The following is a 17,936-nucleotide window of genomic DNA, read 5'->3' on the forward strand; positions in this document are numbered from 1 at the left end:
GTCTGGAAGGATTATACTTATACTCATTGCAACAACACAAGTATTGCAATATTAGTAGACTCTAGTCATGAATTCATTACAGATGAGATTTGTTAAATTTTTTTATTCTTTTATGAATACAATTTTTTCTTATTTTTAATTTGTATTAAGTTTTATTAATAATACGTATAAATATATTTATTATCTTTAGATTTTTAGTAGTTGTGAAGCATTAATTAAATGGGCTTCTGACGTTGGGAAAAAGACTAAATTTGTCATTGTTATAAAGACATCAGGTGCGGGAGGCAATGACAGAAAACCAAGACTTGCACTTGCTTGCAAAAGAAGTGGTTACTATAGAGACATCATGAAGATCAGGGGGAACGATTGAGGTTGACAGGTTATAAAAAGTATGAATATCTATTTCTATTAAGGGAGTAAAATTACCTACAAATTATCAAGACAAATTGTGCTAACATGTTTAATTGATGAATGCAAACAATGACAGATTTTATGAATACTTTATGGATATTTGTACTTTTGATATTTTTATGAATACCTTTTATGTATGATTTTATGGATGCGTGTTTGATTTATGAAATTTTTTTATGAATGCTTCAAGGAAAAAGTAAAATTTTCAATGTACAGTGACCGGGGCCTAGATAGCTCTATTGTAGTTTGGTAAAATGATACTAGAGTAATCCCTTTTGTATAATAATATATCACTGAACATGCACTTTACAAGTGACCCAAATTAATTTTTTGTTATTATCTAATTGGAAAGCAAGATAATGCTGGAAAAAAAATATTGTCTAGTAACATGACACTAGAGTAATTCAAATTAATTAGCGTTATATTACCGAACAAGCCCACTACAAATTAAAAAATCATTGTTTGGAAGAAAGTGTATCTGCAAATGTATATCAACAAAATGCTAGAGGGATCTATTTTTTCCAACAGCATAACACCGGAATAATGTAAATTGTTTAGCACCGTGTTGCCCAAATTATTGGTGTAAAGAGATGAAATAGTTAATTTAAGGTTAATTTTGATAATATATTAGGAGTGTAATGGGAATTATATATTTTTTAGTAGTGTAATGAGATAGAGGATGCAAAGAGATTAAATAGAGAAAATTGTAATTCCATTTGGTGTATTTAACAGAAATGGACGATGGATTGAGATTGAAATCAATTTGAAATCTAAGTGTTTAAATTGATAAAAATAAATTCATAGGGTTTCATTTGTATTTATTTATTTATTTTCATAGGATTTGTTTATTTATTTATTTTCATAGGGTTTCATTTATTTTCATAAGGTTTCATAAGGTTTCATTTGTTTATTTTCATAGGGTTTCATTTGTAATCTTGTTTATTTATTATTATTATTATTATTATTTATTTTTTAAATTTGCCCAAATAATTAAATAACAAAACAGTGCACAAAGACCTCCCCCAATCTGCGAATCCACCAGCACCAGCACCAGCACCAGCACCAGCACCGCTACACCGACCTCCCCAGGCCCCCTCCTCGCGAAACGATCAACTTGAAAAAGAGGTATATACTGATTGAAATTAGATTACAGTGAAATTTGTAGAAAGCGAGAGAAAGAGAAAGAGAAAGAGTACAGAGTTCCTCCCCCAATCTCTGAATCCGCTACCACCCCCGATCCGGCGACCTCTCCATCCACCTCCACCTCCACCTCCGGCGACCTCCCCACCTGGATTCGCAGATCGGGAGGTGAAGGTTCTGTGCTCTGCTGTTGTTTTTCTTTTTCTTTTGGTTTTTGTTTGGTGACAAATTGCACTACAGGGGATCTCAACTCAATTGAGAACTTCAAGTATGCTGTGGGTTAGATTTTGATTTCTCACCTACCTTTCAATATACGGAGGGAATTTGATATCTCAGCAAACCTATCTATGGCGGTAATTCTTTATTGCGATCACAGATCTCCTTTTTCTTTTCTTTTTTAAACCAATTTTCCTGGAAATATTTGAAGTCCAACATTATCAATGAAGAAATGAGATTGAAAAAGAGTTTTTTTTTTCTTTGAATTGCCTTTGTGTAGGACTCTTCTGGGACGACGCTGATGGATCTGATAACTTCAGACCCCTCGTCGATGACGGCGCCTCCTCCTCCTCCACCGTCTTCGTCTTCCGTCACAATGCCGCCGTCCTCTGGTATGGGGAAACCGGCGGCACAGACCGAACGGAAGTCGAAGAGAGGGACCCTAATGCAGATCCAGAGCGATACCATTTCTGCTGCCAAAGCTGCGTTGAATCCCGTCCGAACTAACATCATGCCCCAGAAACAAAAGAAAAAGGTACTAACATCAATCTCTCTCTTTTTCGCTCTATCTAATTTCTTTATCTATGTAACTAATATGTATCTGATTTTCTCAACTCCACAACTTGTTTTGAGCTTTTATTAGTCACCTCAGTAGTCAAAAGGGTCTTAACTAGGCAACAAAAATTAAAAATAAATTGAAAATTTTCAAGGTAAGGGAAAAGGTACAACTCCATGCCTTAACATGTATTGAGGTCACCATATGGATGCCAAAGATTATGCTTGCTTAAAATATGAATTTTCTCTTCTAATCAACCAAATAGAGCATTTGGCTTTCTTGAAGAATGGCCATTGGCCACTCAAGTTCCATGATATTTTGTATTATGCTGTTACATAAGTTTTTGCTCTAAATATTTATGATTTCTGTTACAACATGATTTGGTGTTGGGTTGAAATTTTGCAGCCGGTTTCTTATGCACAACTTGCAAGGAGTATTCACGAACTAGCTGCTACATCCGATCAAGTATGCATTATTGTGCCTTTGGTTTTTATTTACCTTCTTTTCCCCTGTTTTCATTTGAAAAAGTATAATGTTTTTTTTTTTTTTTTCCCCTTCTGTGTATTCATGTGTAGAAAAGTTCCCAGAAGCAGTTAGTGCATCATGTGTTTCCCAAACTTGCTGTGTACAATTCAGTTGACCCTTCATTAGCACCTTCTCTTCTCATGGTATGAATTATTTATTGTTTATTTTCTTCTTTCTATGCCTTGTACAATTGGAACCCTTTGTTTTAATCTTCTCTTGAATTAGATTGACCTCAGCTTCCACTTGTAAGATGCCTCAATAAAATATTCTATAACACTTAATGTATGTGTATGAGATTGAATGTACATGGCTGTTCCAATGCATTCATATGTATATTTTAATCATATTTAAAAAAATAATAATTTTCCTGGAAAGAGCATATTTGTATGGTTGTCGAAAATTCTTCAAGTGTTGTATATCTGCTGTCTTTGTATTTTAGCTGTTGTGTTCACATTGGATTAAAAGAGGTACCAATGGGGTGTAACCCATATACAAGAGAACCCCTATTTTAAACTATACATCAAAATTATATACAAAATCCGAAAATTGATTCAAGAAAGTGCTTACCGCTCCCTAAAAATCTAATATACAAAAAGATAATAATCTACTCTTAATCTTTAACATAGGCTCTTTTTTTCCATTTAAAGGTTCTTCTATTCCTTTTCCCCACTCTATCCATCCGCCACAATGCCATGGGGACCAAACACCATGCTTTCCTCCTCCTCTTCCCACACGGGCAGCACTCTAAGAGTAAAGAAGATCCCCTACACTCCAAGGAAAACCCATTCTCATACAAAAGGTGGAGCAAAGCCTAAAGCTCCCAAGCTACATGATAGTGGATAAGAAGATGATCCACATGTTCTCCATCAACAACACCAATTAATGTACATTTACTTAGGAAGGATCTTTCCATGTGCCACACACCACACAAAAAAACTTATCATGGTAAGACAAAAAAACATATCTTAATGATTTATTTGTCATGACCCTATCCTGTCCCAAATAGGATAGTATGGTAACGGACCAGTAGTCTTTGACCACATAGGCCTAACTAGAAAAAACAAATAATAGACTTATGATATATTGGGGTTCATTAAGCAGAAGCTTTTCATTTTTTTATTAATTAAGCCCATTCAGAGCAGTGCATAAGTATGGATGAAATGAAACATGCAAAAATTTCATTATTTCTTGAAATTTTACGTCGTGTACATAAGTTACAAAATGGAAAGTGCAGTCATTACAAGCTAATATTTACAAAAAAAAGTCTATCTGCTACAACCCAACTAGGTGAATTTACAAGAGTACAAAAACTACACAAGACTCTTCATTAACTATTACTCGATACAAAAACTTCTTGAAATAAGCTCTCTCTTATACTTGCTGTTCCAGTTCTTCACCTACATACATATAGGGGAGAGGGGTTAGCCATAGCCCACTGAATAATATTACAGTAAAGTAGTTATGAATGAATATTGATGAGTGTACAAAGCGTAGATCAATAAATCAAATTAAGTAGATTCCAAGTCATTCCATTTCAAAGCATAGCATTTCCATACATATAGCAATATATATCCAACAAAATAGAACTTATGACGCATAGACACCTCTCTAAAGGGAGCATATGAGTGTTAGACACGTGTCAGACATGGACACGTGTCGGATATGCGGTAGACACGTGTCAAACACTCTATGGAAGGTCTCCCCCATTTTTATTTTTTATTTTTTTTTGCAGTTGGACATGTTTGGGACACGCAGGGACACATTTTGGACACTTACAGGGTACAAAATGTAATTTCAAAACTTGTAAATGGGGTAAAATGTGTAAAAATACAAAATTTTGCTTTCCTAAACTAAACCTTAACGTTGACAAAGAGAAAGAGAAAGAGAAGAGAGAGAAGAGAACATAGGGTGAAGAAAAACTTGAACCTCAAGAGGGTGGAGAACCAGTCGATCGATCTTGGGTTTCGACGTATGTCCTTTGTTCTCCTTCTTTTCTTCTTCTTTACTTCTTTTTTCTTCAATTCGATGGCCTTCAAAGGTCATCTCTCTCTCTCTCTCTCTCTCTCTCTCTCTCTCTCTCGCAGTTCGTCACTCTCTCCCTATGTTTCGCAGTTCGTCTCTCTCTCTTTGCATCGTCTCTGTGTGTTTTGCTTTCTTCTTTTTCTTTTTCTTTTTATAGTCTCTAATTAAAGATATTTTTGTATTAAAGTACCTTTTTTTTAATAACAAAAACCGTACTTTTTTTTAATTCGTACCTCATACTCTCTTTTTTCCCCTCTTTCTATTTTTTCTATTTTTTTTTTTGGGTATTCTTATTTGCTTAACTTGGACATACATAGCACTAATTATTTTTATTTGTTGGAAAAAATTAATTTGTTGTATGTTTTTATTAATTTTTAGTGTTATTTTGCATGTTTAATTATCTTCCAATGATTTTTTTTTTTCAATTTTAGACATATAATATAATAAATAAATAAAATTATATATATTGAACGTGTTCCCGGTGTGTTGTGTCCTCCGTTTTTTGAAAATTTGCGTGTCCGTGCTACATAGAATAGAACAAAAGAAAATCAGCCTGGATACCGATTAGACAAACCCACTCGCACATGGCAAAGGAGATCTCAAATGACGGTCATTGGCATGCTTGGGGTCCCCTAATGACTAGGACTAGTCTGTGGATGCCATTTACATGCATCGATACAAAGAATATAGGATATTTATTCATTTTGGGAACAAAGCTATTCAAAGTATGATACATTTTTAATTTCAAAGTAAACTTTTAAACATAACTTTGCAGTTAGAGTATTCACAATGGCTTTTGTAAAGAGCGGATACTTCGAGAAATTCTGACGTAGACAAATGCAAATGCAAGTACAAATGAAATACGATGTAAAGTGATACAATGCCATTCTGTTTGAGTTCAATTTAAATTAGTTGGCCCAAGTTAAACCCTTCTTCTTTAACTACACACTTTTAGGTCAACATATAGATGTAATTTAGGTTTATTTCAAGTTTCAATCATGCGAATGAGGCTTGGTAAGTCAAAAATATGAAAAGAGGCAAAATCAGGCAATTGTCATATGGGCCGCACGTGCAGGAAGGTGGGCCACATGTGCGGAGAGTCCTGCCCCAGGCAGTTTTGCCTTGGCTGGTTTGAATCCTAAACTTGGTTTTCAACTGTTTCCTAAACATGAAATTTTGCTGTACTAATTGCATAAAAATAATATGAAATACATGATACAAGTCTTTCTTCAATTCCAGGCTTCAAAACATGAAATTTTGCTCTACTAATTGCATAAAAGTAATATGAAATACATGATACAAGTCTTGTGCACAAAAGTTTTGGATTCAATCATTCAAAAAGTTAATTCCAATGAATTCATCTCTACCCGATCTCCTATTCAATTTCCTTTCTATTTTTTCCATCTAATCTTTCTAGAAACTTGACTTACATCATTTTCTTGTTGGTTGATATAATCATCATGTGAAAAAGGGTGAAATTTCTTACCTCTTGATGATTTTTGCTTGACTTTTGGCTAGGGATTGAAGCTCATCCTATGGCTTCTTCTTCTTCTTCTTCTTCTCATTCTTCTTCCTTTTTTATTTATTTATTTTTAGAACAACAACAAAACAGTATTATTGAAATAACTCCTGCTTCTTTCTCCTCTACTTCTTCTCCTCCTCTTCTCTTCTATCTCATCTCTCTTCTTACAAATTTTCAGAGTTTCTTATCTCTATCGCTATTCTATTTCTCTTCTATCTCATCTCTCATGTTACAAATTTTCAGAGTTTGTTATCTCTATCTCTATTCTATTTCTCTTCTATCTCATCTCTCATCTTACAAATTTTCAGAGTTTCTTATCTCTATCTTTATTCTATTTCATTTTTTTTTTTTAGAGAAGAGACACTTGTTTGGGGTAGATTGAAGCAGATGTGGTCTATAGAATTAAGAAAGGGTGACTTAAGTGGAGGAGTGCGTTTGGATATTATGCGATAAACGAGTACCCACTAGATTAAAATGTAAGTTTTATAGAACGACTATTACACTAGCGATGTTATATGGGACGAAATGTTGGGTAACTAAGAAACAACATGCAGATAAGATGAGTGTTGCTGAGATGAGGATGTGAAGGTGAATGTGTGACAAGACTAGAAAAGAAAAAGTTAGGAATGAGTATATTCGTGAATGGGTAGGAGTAGCACCGATAGAAGATAAATTGAGAGAATAGATTGAGATAGTTTGGTCATATACAACGGAGGCCAACAAAGATAGTAGTGAAGAGATACGATACAGTTATGGTAGAGGGAAGTGTTAGGGGAAGGGGTAGACTTAGATTGACATGGGCTAGTGTAGTAAATAGAGATATGAATTTTTTTATTTTGACTAACCAAATGGCCTTTGATAGAGTCGAGTGGAGAATAAGAATTCATCTTGCCAACCCCATTTGATGGGACTTAAGGCTTGTTTGGTTAGAAGAGACACTTGTCTCTCAAGGAATTGTGTTTATCATTGAGAGGTGTTTGGTTGAGCTATATGTGTACTTCACCTATGTGCTTGCTTGTCCCACCTTTTTCCTAATTTCCTTTATTAGCTTAATTAATCAAAGTTAATCTCTAATCATCATTAGTTTAATTATCTCGTTTGCTAATCTCGCTTAAATTTAGACCTTGATTATTAAGCTCCTCAACTAAGATTTTAGACATCCAGGCATTCTGAATTTTGAGTTCAAAGTCATCCCCTAACTCTCTAGTATTTGCCAAAGTCTCTGCACTTAAGTTTCTCTTCAAAGTTTACTCTAGTTTCTAAGTTCTCTTTTCTAATTCATAAACTCTGTAAGTCTTCTATCTATTGTATATACCCACTAAGTTCCTTACTAAAAAATAAATATCACAAATATTAATGCAATGCGAAACAAAGAAATCAAAGATGATTGAATGCATAAGTACTAATGTCAAGCAATGAATGTCTTGGGTGTTACTGTAATGGAGAGACTGAGGTGTCTAATCTTACAATATAGTATTCTGCGGTAATATAAAGTCATGTGAGTTTGATTATTCTCTTTACTCTGCAGCTTGGACAGCAGTGTGAGGATAGAACCGTCCTACGGTATGTCTACTATTACTTGGCCAGAATTTTATCAGATTCTGGTTCGCAAGGTTTAAGTTCTGGCGGTGGGATTCCTACGCCAAACTGGGATGCTTTAGCTGACATTGATGCTGTTGGAGGGGTGACTCGTGCAGATGTTGTACCTCGAATAGTAGATCGGCTTAGTTCAGAGGCCTCCAATGATGATGTTGAATGTAAAGTGATTTCCTATGTTCTTTGTGATTTAAATCTTATTCTCAGCTGCTTTACTATTGTTTTCTATATTTTCTTATTTTCTAACTGCTTTTCTTCTTGTTTACATACTCGGTGGAATGTTCTCTATGGAAGTAGGAATCACTGAATGCAATTTAAGACAAATACTTTTAAAAATTACACATAAGACTCTTGAGATTCTGAGAATGTGCTTTAATATATGCTATCTAATGTCAAATGACCCTTCTAAAATGTTCTTAGCACTAAACTTGTTAAAAATTATGAATTTTAATGACAGACACTGGGCTGGGGTCCAGGATTTATTATTCTGTTGGCTGTCTAAATTCAATTTGTTTTGTTCGTATTGTAATGTGTGCTTCATGGATGGATACGTGCTTCCTGTATTTTTGATTTTTATAAATTGGTGATTTATCAAATAATATCCTATATTGTCACCTTTACTTTGAGAATGTATTTCACTCAAATTCTTTTACTCAACATTTTGAAATTATAAGTAAATGTGTACTTTTTTTTGACACGGATTTCATACAATTTTTACATCATTTCTATTTATTGTGTATTTTCTAAGCATAGTCAATAATGCTGGAAATTTCCTGTTACAGTAAGCGACCTGGTTAATGAGAAAAAAAATTTAAAACCTTGTCAAAAAAGTGTGAAACTTGGTGAAGAAGGTGGTTTCTATCTGGTTCAACTATGAGGAATTTGAGGACCAAATTTCTTATGACCTGTTTCCAATAATTCTCACTTATGGCAAAGGTTAGAATTGTCATGTTCTGTACTATTGTGAAGCAAAAGTCTGAAGATCCTTTCTATCCTTGCTTAAAATGTTTGCAGCTCAAATACATTTTTTTATCAGCCTGGCCGTACAAAGTTTTGATGTTGTTAGTGTTTTAATATTGATTTTCCTTTGAACATATACTTGTGAACATGCTACTACTTGTAAAGTGATTCAACAAGCCTAACATTGATGTAATGTATAACCTAGAGTTTTGAAGACAAATGTGAAGACTTAGTGATGGTGCAACCCATAATTGGTTGGAGGCCCGTTATCTTCTTTGGAAGCCCAGGTGAAGCCTGTTGGTCCATTGCGTAGACAAATGGCTTTTGATCCAATAAATGTAATTGGTTGGTTATTATTATTAGTTTTAAAATATTTTATAGACCTAGAGATTTTGAAGATAAATGTGAAGACTTAGTGATGGCACAACCCTTAATTGGCTGGAGGCCATATTATCCTCTTTAGAAACCCACGATGAAGCCTGTGGTGGATTGAAGGCTTTTGGTCTAATAAATGTAATTGGTAGGTTATTATTAGGCCTCGTTTGGGAACATGCCTTTTTGAGTAACTTTTTGACTTTTTGGCTAAAATATGATGTAAAAAAAACTAGCATGTTTGGGATGAATTTTTGGCTTTTTACAAAAAAATGTGCAAAAAGTAGAGAGAAAAGGGAATCTTTGACTTTTTAGTATAGGTTGTTGGCTTTTTGACTTTTTTAGTAACTTTTTGACTTTTTGGCTAAAAAAGGCACTTGCCAAACGAGGCCTTATTATTATTTAGCTAGGATTTAAATAAAAGAAAATGCTATAGTCTTGAAAAAATGTGTAAAAATTGTATTGAAATGTGTGCAAGTGTTTTGGGATTTGTGAAAAGTGTATTGGGATTATAAATAATTTGGCATAAACAAGCCACTTAAATAAATACCAATCTTAAGGTTGACAAATAGTGCCTTGTGACATTCAACAATGGCAAGTTTGAAGAGATGATAATGTGTGACATTCTGCCTTTTAAGCTCTGCCATATTCTTGTAGGCCTTACATGGATTTGCTATCGTGACGACGTACACGTTGGATGTGCTAACACTTAATTCTTTTATTGACAGCTCAATGAAATGCACTCTTATTTATGCCGCCGATTCAAGGGCCATTCAATTGAAGAAAACTTCCTTGTTGATTCGACTTGTTTTTTCTTTAGATGGGATTTTTTGATGTGTTCCTCAATCTCTGGAGTCTAGTTATTTTTAGCGAAGGAGAATTGATGGCGCAACCTTTAGTTGGTTAAATACCCCCACTATTAGCTTTGGAAGCCTAGGGTGAAGGCCGTGGGCCCATTGTGTGGACCAAAGGCTTTTTGGTCCAATAAATGTAAATGGTAGATTATTATTATTATTATTATTATTATTATTATTATTATTTAGCTAGGATTTAAATAAATATTTTAAACATGTTTGACTATGTTCTCAAATAATGTTAGGTTCTAGTTTTCTAATTAATTAGGATTTAGTGCCCATAAATATTAGGCTTTACTTTGTATTATTCAGTTTTTGGTGATAATAATATTGAGAGATTTAGGTTGTGGCCAATTTTGTGTTCTTCTGTCTTTTCCGACATTGTTCTACATTAATTTGGGGGTATTTGAGATATAATTTGTTATTTGGTTGACTCCAAGGGGTTAGCTTGGTGGTAAGGCCTTGGGTCTTAGGGATGTGTTCCCTTCAAAGTTTAGATATTGAAAGCTCTTACGTGCTAACGATTCCTTGGGGCCATTGGACTAAAGGAAAAACTCTTGAATTAACCATGATATATTTGCGGGAAACTTCTCGTCGAGGGCTTGTGCATCCTTGGGGATTAGTTGGACTTCGATCCAAACACCTCAATTCCAGTCAAAAAAGGAAAAAAAGAAAAAAGAAAATTGTTATTTGGTTTCTTTTTGGCATCAATATCTCATTCTTTTAAAGGGGATTCCTTTATTTTTTATTTCTAGGGATTGGAGAGCTGTTTGTTGTTGTTTGTGTTTTCTGTAATTTCTTTTATTTTTGTTTGGCGGACTTCTTTTCCCCTTTGATTCTACATGGGTTTACTTTTGTTAATATATTTATTTTTTGCTAATTAAAAAAATAAAATAAAATCCGATATAAACGTGTAAAATTGTGCGAAAATAAGGAGCACAAACACTTTTAAGAAGGTGTGTCTGTGTTCGAGACCGACACTCATCGGGCACTTCTCGACTTGTGTTGGATGCACATCCAATTGTGTCATATTAAACTATTTTTTTTAATAGTTTTAGACCTAGACACAATTTGGATACTTGAGAGACGTACATGTCTATTGCTTGGACACACTTGAAATACGTTGTACGTTTGAACAATCCAATGATAAAAGTAAAACCATATAGATTTATATGAATCCCTCATCTTTTAAACTTTATTAAGTAGTGTTATATTGTATTTTTTTATTATATCTCACTAAAATATTCATATATATGACATAACAAATATATATTTTGTGCGTGTCTTAGATTTTTTTTTATTTTTTGTTTTGAAAATGGACATGTCAGTGTGTCTGTGTTTGTGTTGCTTGTCCGCATTGGTGCTTATTAGCTATGGAGGTTCCTAGGTTTGCTCAATCAAGTTCCACTCATGCAGGCCATCTTATTTCCCACCTGATTCCATTGCTGTCTTTTGTTGAAAGACGTTTTGGTCTTTCCTTATATCTTTCACTTCTTACTGTCAAGGTTTTCTCCGAATGGAAAAGGAATTGGCATTGACATCTATTACTTTTTTCAAGAATCGTTGTGTGTTGAATTTACATGGGGATGATGAGACTCTTAGTTGCAAAGTTGGAGTGTGTGCACCTTGATACAAATCATATTTGCTAAAGAAATTGAATGCAGAGAGACGCCTTGACTTTCCTCTGTTGGATTTTGGTCCTATAAGTGACCCTAGATATGAACTTATGATCTTACATGAAAAAGGAAAGCTGATTCAAGAACTTGGAATCCGCTTCAACATGATAAAACCATTTGTCTAACCAGCTATGTTTTCCTTATTTCTGAACAACTGGATGTTGGAACTCTGAATCCCTTGATGCAAAGGACAGTTAGGATGATTGATATTTTCTTTGAAATTGTGTTTTCAGGCATTTTTTGCACTTGCACTAGTGATTCATATCTTTAAAAAATGCATTTCTACGGCATGATGGAAACACAATCTTTAAAAAGAAATGTGGATATGTTTTTGCATACTTGCATGATGAGAATTAGTTAAAAAGGGGAGAAAAATCTAGTTTTCCGCCTTGCATTATATTTTCATTGCTACATTGACATTTCATGTTGGTCTGCAGTGTATGGTGTCTTATTAAAGCTGTTGAGTATGATGTTCACTTATCTTTGTTTTTGTTTTGAAGTCCATGCACGAAGGCTACAAGCACTGAAAGCTCTTACATATGCTCCTTCAAGCAACTCTGAAATCTTTTCCAGATTGTACGAAATTGTGTTTGGCATTCTTGAGAAGGTTTGTCTTGCACCAAATTTTGTAATTTCATTAGCAGTAACCAGTCGTGTACTTTGAGACTTATGCGAGTCCAAGCCATTTGATGAATATAATGTGACCAATTGGCCTCGTTTGGGGAGTACCTATTTAAGCCAAAAAGCCAAAAGTTATTATAAGCTGTTACATTATTACTCTCTTTACTTTTCTGCACATCTTTTTGTAAAAAGCCAAAAAGTTACTAAAATATCCTGTTCCCGAATGAGGCCTTTTGACTTGTTATGCATCAGTTTTTGAACTCTTCATTCTTTGATTGTGTATTTGGAGAAAATAGTTAAAGGTGGAGGGTTCTGTGGGGATAATCTTAGTTTAGGCCATTATTTAAGGAGTCTGATGGATGGCTAATTTGTAGTATACATTCGCTAAATTTTTGTAATATTAATTATTTGTCACAATACCTATACATTTGCTAAATTTTTGTAATATTAATTATTTGTCACAATACCTTTCTCAACGGTATATGGTTTTAGAGTGAGTGGACAAATATCTGTTTTATTAGATTAATATGATAGGAAAATACTAATGACCACTCAGTGGATGGTCATTGATGTCAATCTACATTTAAAATGTTTATAAAATTGTGTGAAAAGTATATAGAAATATTAAAATTGTTTGAGAATATGTGGAATTCCCTTGGGATTCTAACTATTTTGGCATTATCTTCATCTTAATCACATCCCATATGACTGTCCTTAGCATGGCCCATTAGTTGGTTGAAAAGCTTTCTCATTAGGGTGATATAACTGGAAGTTATACTCGGAAATTGCTTTTATGTGGTACCCAAGTATAAATTCTTTTATGTGGCTTCTACTTCAACTCATTTATTACTATAGAACAGCTAAGCTTGACCAAGAAACTGGAATCTATTAGATTCTAGTTGGACAGCAGCTGGTTCAGCAAGACTTTCGAAACGTAGAACAAGGACTGAATTGTAATTGTGGTAATTGTCATATGATGTGGTCATGGTCTGCAGTTATGTTTGGTACAAAAAGGATGATTGTTTGTGGTTGGGGAAAAATGAAGACTTCGATTTGCTTTAAGTCATCTTATTATGTTTTAGGAGTCATAGTTTCTTCTTTTAATTTTGTTTTGGTCTTTGTTTGCTTATCAAAAGGTTAGCCATGAAATAGTATTCCATAATTTTATTTGAGTCTAGAATAAGGTTGATTTTTGTTTAATTGTTTTACATTTTTTATCTCCTTTGGGCATGGGTTTAGATGAAGTTTCAAATTTTATTTCTCTTTGTAGGGCTTGTCTTTGTGCCCTCATAGCTTGTTGATTGGGCTATATTGGTGGAAATTACAGATCCCTAAACAACTAGCTTTTTGCAAGTTTTCAGCCTTTATTTGAATGGTCATTGATTCCACCTTTGGTCATAGTTCTTGGATTCTTGATTGTGCTAAATTGAGTTGTCATCAAGGAAAACTTTTTCCATTTTTTAGCACCAAATCCTTGTCTCCACATGAGGACCAATGTGATGCAGGCCATAAGAGCAAGAAAGAAGTGAATTTAAAGAAGTGGCAAAATTGGAAATTGCTCAAGTCAAGGCAGGGAGTCACTTGAAACATTGTGTCAGTTCGAATGGAAAAATGAAGGAATTTAAGGTTAGGGTTAGGGTTAGGGTTAGAGAGGAAGATATTGGGACTAAATGGTTTTGAGTTCTTAATGTACTCTACACCAGCAAATATATTTATGTAAAACCTAACATTACAATCTGACCATAGAATCCTCAACTTACCCAAATAATAACATAAGAACCTAAAACTATTATAACATTTCCCCTCAAGCTGGAGCATAGAGATCAAACATGCCCATCTTGAAAGATAAGTGGTGAAAGGTAGACCTAGCCAAAGGTTTGGTGAGAATATCACTCAATTGATCTTCAGAACGAACGTAAGGAGTCACAAGTAAGAGATCTCAAATAAAATGACAATTAACCTCGATATGTTTGCTCATGAAACACGGGATTATTGGCAATGAAGATGGCAACTTGATTATCACAATACATACTTATAGGAGTGGGAACATAAATACCAAAATCTTGTAGAAGAGAGTGAAGCCATAACATCTCAAAGGCGGTATGAGCCATGGTATGGTACTCGGCCTTGGCACTAAAACGAGCAACAATGGTCTGTTTCTTGTTACGCCAAGTAGCAAGATTACCACCAATGAAGGTACAATAGCCCGAGGTAGAATGTCGATTAGTCTTACTGCCAGCCTAATCAACATCATTGAAGCTAGTGACAGATAACAAGGAAGACGGATGATAGAGCAAATCCTGACCCAAGGCACTTTTCTAGTATTGCAAGATATGACACACAACATCGAAATGAGGTTGGCGAGGAGCATGCACAAATTGACTGACCACACCCACGACATAGGTAATATCCGGACGAGTGATATTGAGATATATTAACTTCCCAACTAACCGACAATACCGACCAATATTAGAAAACAAGTCTCCAATTTCACCATCAAGTTTATCACATAGGTCTATGGGAGTATCACTAGGGTGAGTGCCTAAGAGGCTAGTCTTAATGAGAAGATCAAGAACATACTTCCGTTGCGAGAGAAACAAGCCCCAAGATGATCGAGCAACCTCAATCCCAAAAAAATACGGAAGATGACTCAAGTCCTTGGTGTGAAATTGCTGACCTAAATACCGTTTTAAATCAACAATACCAGTAGAGTCACTGCTAGAAATGATAATGCCATCTACATAGACAGTAAGGATAATTCCAATAGATGAGTGGCGAACAAAGACAAAGTGATCAGAAGTAGAACGATGAAACCCATATGCAAGCACAACAACATTGAAGTGATCAAACCATGCACAAGAGGACTGCTTAAGACCATATAAGGCCTTCCGCAAGCGACAAACTAGATTCTCATGACTGGGAACAACATAGCCAGGGGGCTGATCCATGTAGACCTCTTCTTGGAGATTGCCATAAAGGAAGGCATTCTTAATATCAAGTTGATATAATCAAGTTGATATAAAGGCCAAGATTGACTGACGGCAATCGAGATGAGGATCTGAACAGAGTTAAGACGAGTCATAGGGGAGAAGGTCTCCAGGCAATTAACACCATAGGTTTGGGTGTAGCCTTTGGCCACCAGGCGAGCCTTAAGGCGCTCAACAGTAGGTACTTGATAGTATAAATCCAACGTCAACTAACAATAGGTTTTCCGGAAGGCTAAGCGGTAAGTTCCCAAGTTTGATTCTGATGAAGAGCACTAATTTCCTCATCCATAGCATGCTTCTAACCAGAGATAGACAAAGTTTATTGGTAAGAACAGGGAATGGAAAATACCAGACAAGCTACAAGCAAAGGAGTGAAATCTAGGAGAAAGACAATCATAAGAAACAAAATGGGCAATAGGATGTTAGGTGTAAGTACGTTTACCTTTGCGGACAGCAATAGGAAGATCAGCAGAGGCCACATCAGTAGAAGGAACAGGAGATGCAGGAGCCTCCTACAAAGTAGATGAATTGGCCGGGCCATAAGAAACAATGCGACGAGTTTGGGACCGCTGATAAACCTGCAGAGGAGACGGAGGTAACAAAACAGGATCTAAATTGGGGTTAGGGTCTATACTAGTGGGAGTTGAGATAGAGGAGAGGACACAAAGCACCAAAAGAGTAGGTGTGGAAGAGGATGGCTCCTCCTCACGACAAGATAGAAGATCAACGGACAACTGTTGCCCAAACAAAGAAAAAAATTGAGTGGATTCAAAAAAGGTGACATCAACACTGACAAAGTACCTACGAGACTAAGGGTGATAACATTGGTATCCTTTATGAGAGTAGGGAGACTGGTTTTGTAACATGACGGCGGGCATGCGGTTAATAAGAGAGCAAGCGGTAAGCACAACACTACCCTAAAACTAATTAGGAATGTCCATGTTAATCAACAATGTGCGAGCAACGTTTAACAAATGGCGGTGTTTCCGCTCAACAACACCATTTTAGGGGACTTATGAGCACAACTAGTCTGATGAATAATACCATGAGTATCAAAAAAGTATTCACAACAAATTGCACATATTCTAAGGCATTATCAGACTGAAATATCTTATTACGTTTTCCAAATTGAGTAATGATTTCATTATAAAATTTAGAAATGATTGAAAACAAATTAGACATGAAGTGGGAGAAAAGGTTATAGAACAGTAGAGAGCTTTAGTCAATTGACTAACAGAAGGCAAATTAAATGAAAAATTAGGAACATAGAGACCAGAAGGTAAGAAGAGAGATGGAGTGAGGTGAAGAGGACCTTAACCACTGACAGGTCGAGAAGACCTATCAACGAGTATAATACTATGGGTAACAGGCCTAAGAGTATCAAAAAGAGAGGAATTACTAGAGATGTGGGAATTGGCACCAGAGTATATGAGCCAAGGTTGGGTGGACTTAGCTACACATGCAATGTTAAAGTAGCCGTAGTAGCTGTAGAGGATGCATTTATACTAGGCCGGGGAGAATGGACTAGGGCTGTAAGCTCACTAACCTGAGTAGTGAGTGCCTCGTGATAAAACAAGGTCGATTGAGAGGATGGAACATCCATAACCTGATGTACATGATCAAGTTTGCCATACTTCTTCCAACACCAAGGTTCAATATAGCTGAAGGAACCACAATGAGTACACTCCCAATCACCACGAGACATAGAACCAAGTCCATGACCACCATGAGAACCACCACCATGAGAACTACCTCCATGAGAACCCCGGGAGCCAGAGAATAAGCCCATGAAAACTCCCTCGACTAGGCCCACGGTCACTACTGCAAGAGATTAATGCAGAAGAGAATAAGGAAAAGGAACCGGAGGTGGGTTGGACCTATCCCAATGAAGAATGCAATAGTCGAGAATAGGCATTAGCACTAGAAGGTAAAGCCTCACTAGCGAGAATTTGATCCTTGAACCCTTGTAAATCAAAATCTAAGCTCGAGAGTAAAGAGGCCAGCATAAACTATTCCCAATGTTGCTTCTGTTTGGCCAAATCAATAGTGAAGGGTCTATGCTGCGATAACTGATCCCATAAGTTCTTAAGACCACTATAATAATCGGGAAGGGACTAGCTAGACCGGCGATTAGCAAAAATCTACTCATATAACTCATAGACTCGAGAGACATTACTCTGATTCGATAATAACTTAGCAAGAGAGTCCCAAATTTGCTTAGCGGTGTCACCTAAAATTCCACAGTAGTAGTCACATGAGAGTGTAAGCTATGCCATATCCACCCCATAACACACATATCCTCACTACACCAATCATTATAAGTTGGATTATCAGTAGTAGGAGGTAGCTCAGTAAGAAAACGTAACTTCTTGTCACATAAAAAAATTTGAACTGCGTGAGCCCAAGCCATATAGTTCAAACCATTCAATTTCTTGGTAGTAATAGATTTAGGCATCTCATCATCCTTAATCACAGCCA

The 17,936-nt window shown here is 35.6% G+C and overlaps 1 protein-coding gene across 2 annotated transcripts in view; it reads left to right on the top strand.

Moving 5' to 3' along the window:
* Positions 1 to 1,407: 1,407 nt before the first annotated feature.
* LOC114269618 (SH3 domain-containing protein) overlaps positions 1,408 to 17,936 on the top strand; it is a 73,614-nt gene continuing 57,085 nt past the window's right edge. The window contains exons 1-7 of one of the 2 annotated variants that reach the window (XM_028210978.2): positions 1,408 to 1,719; positions 1,792 to 1,904; positions 2,048 to 2,302; positions 2,729 to 2,788; positions 2,899 to 2,991; positions 7,921 to 8,149; positions 12,351 to 12,457. In XM_028210978.2, coding sequence (XP_028066779.2) covers positions 1,899 to 1,904; positions 2,048 to 2,302; positions 2,729 to 2,788; positions 2,899 to 2,991; positions 7,921 to 8,149; positions 12,351 to 12,457 — 750 coding nt within the window. In that variant the 5' untranslated portion in view covers positions 1,408 to 1,719; positions 1,792 to 1,898. The remainder of the gene's footprint in view (positions 1,720 to 1,791; positions 1,905 to 2,047; positions 2,303 to 2,728; positions 2,789 to 2,898; positions 2,992 to 7,920; positions 8,150 to 12,350; positions 12,458 to 17,936) is intronic. The other variant, XM_028210979.2, reaches the window with a different exon arrangement.

Source organism: Camellia sinensis, chromosome 4 (genome assembly GCF_055761805.1).
Source record: "Camellia sinensis isolate YWXY chromosome 4, ASM5576180v1, whole genome shotgun sequence".
NCBI lineage: Eukaryota > Viridiplantae > Streptophyta > Magnoliopsida > Ericales > Theaceae > Camellia > Camellia sinensis.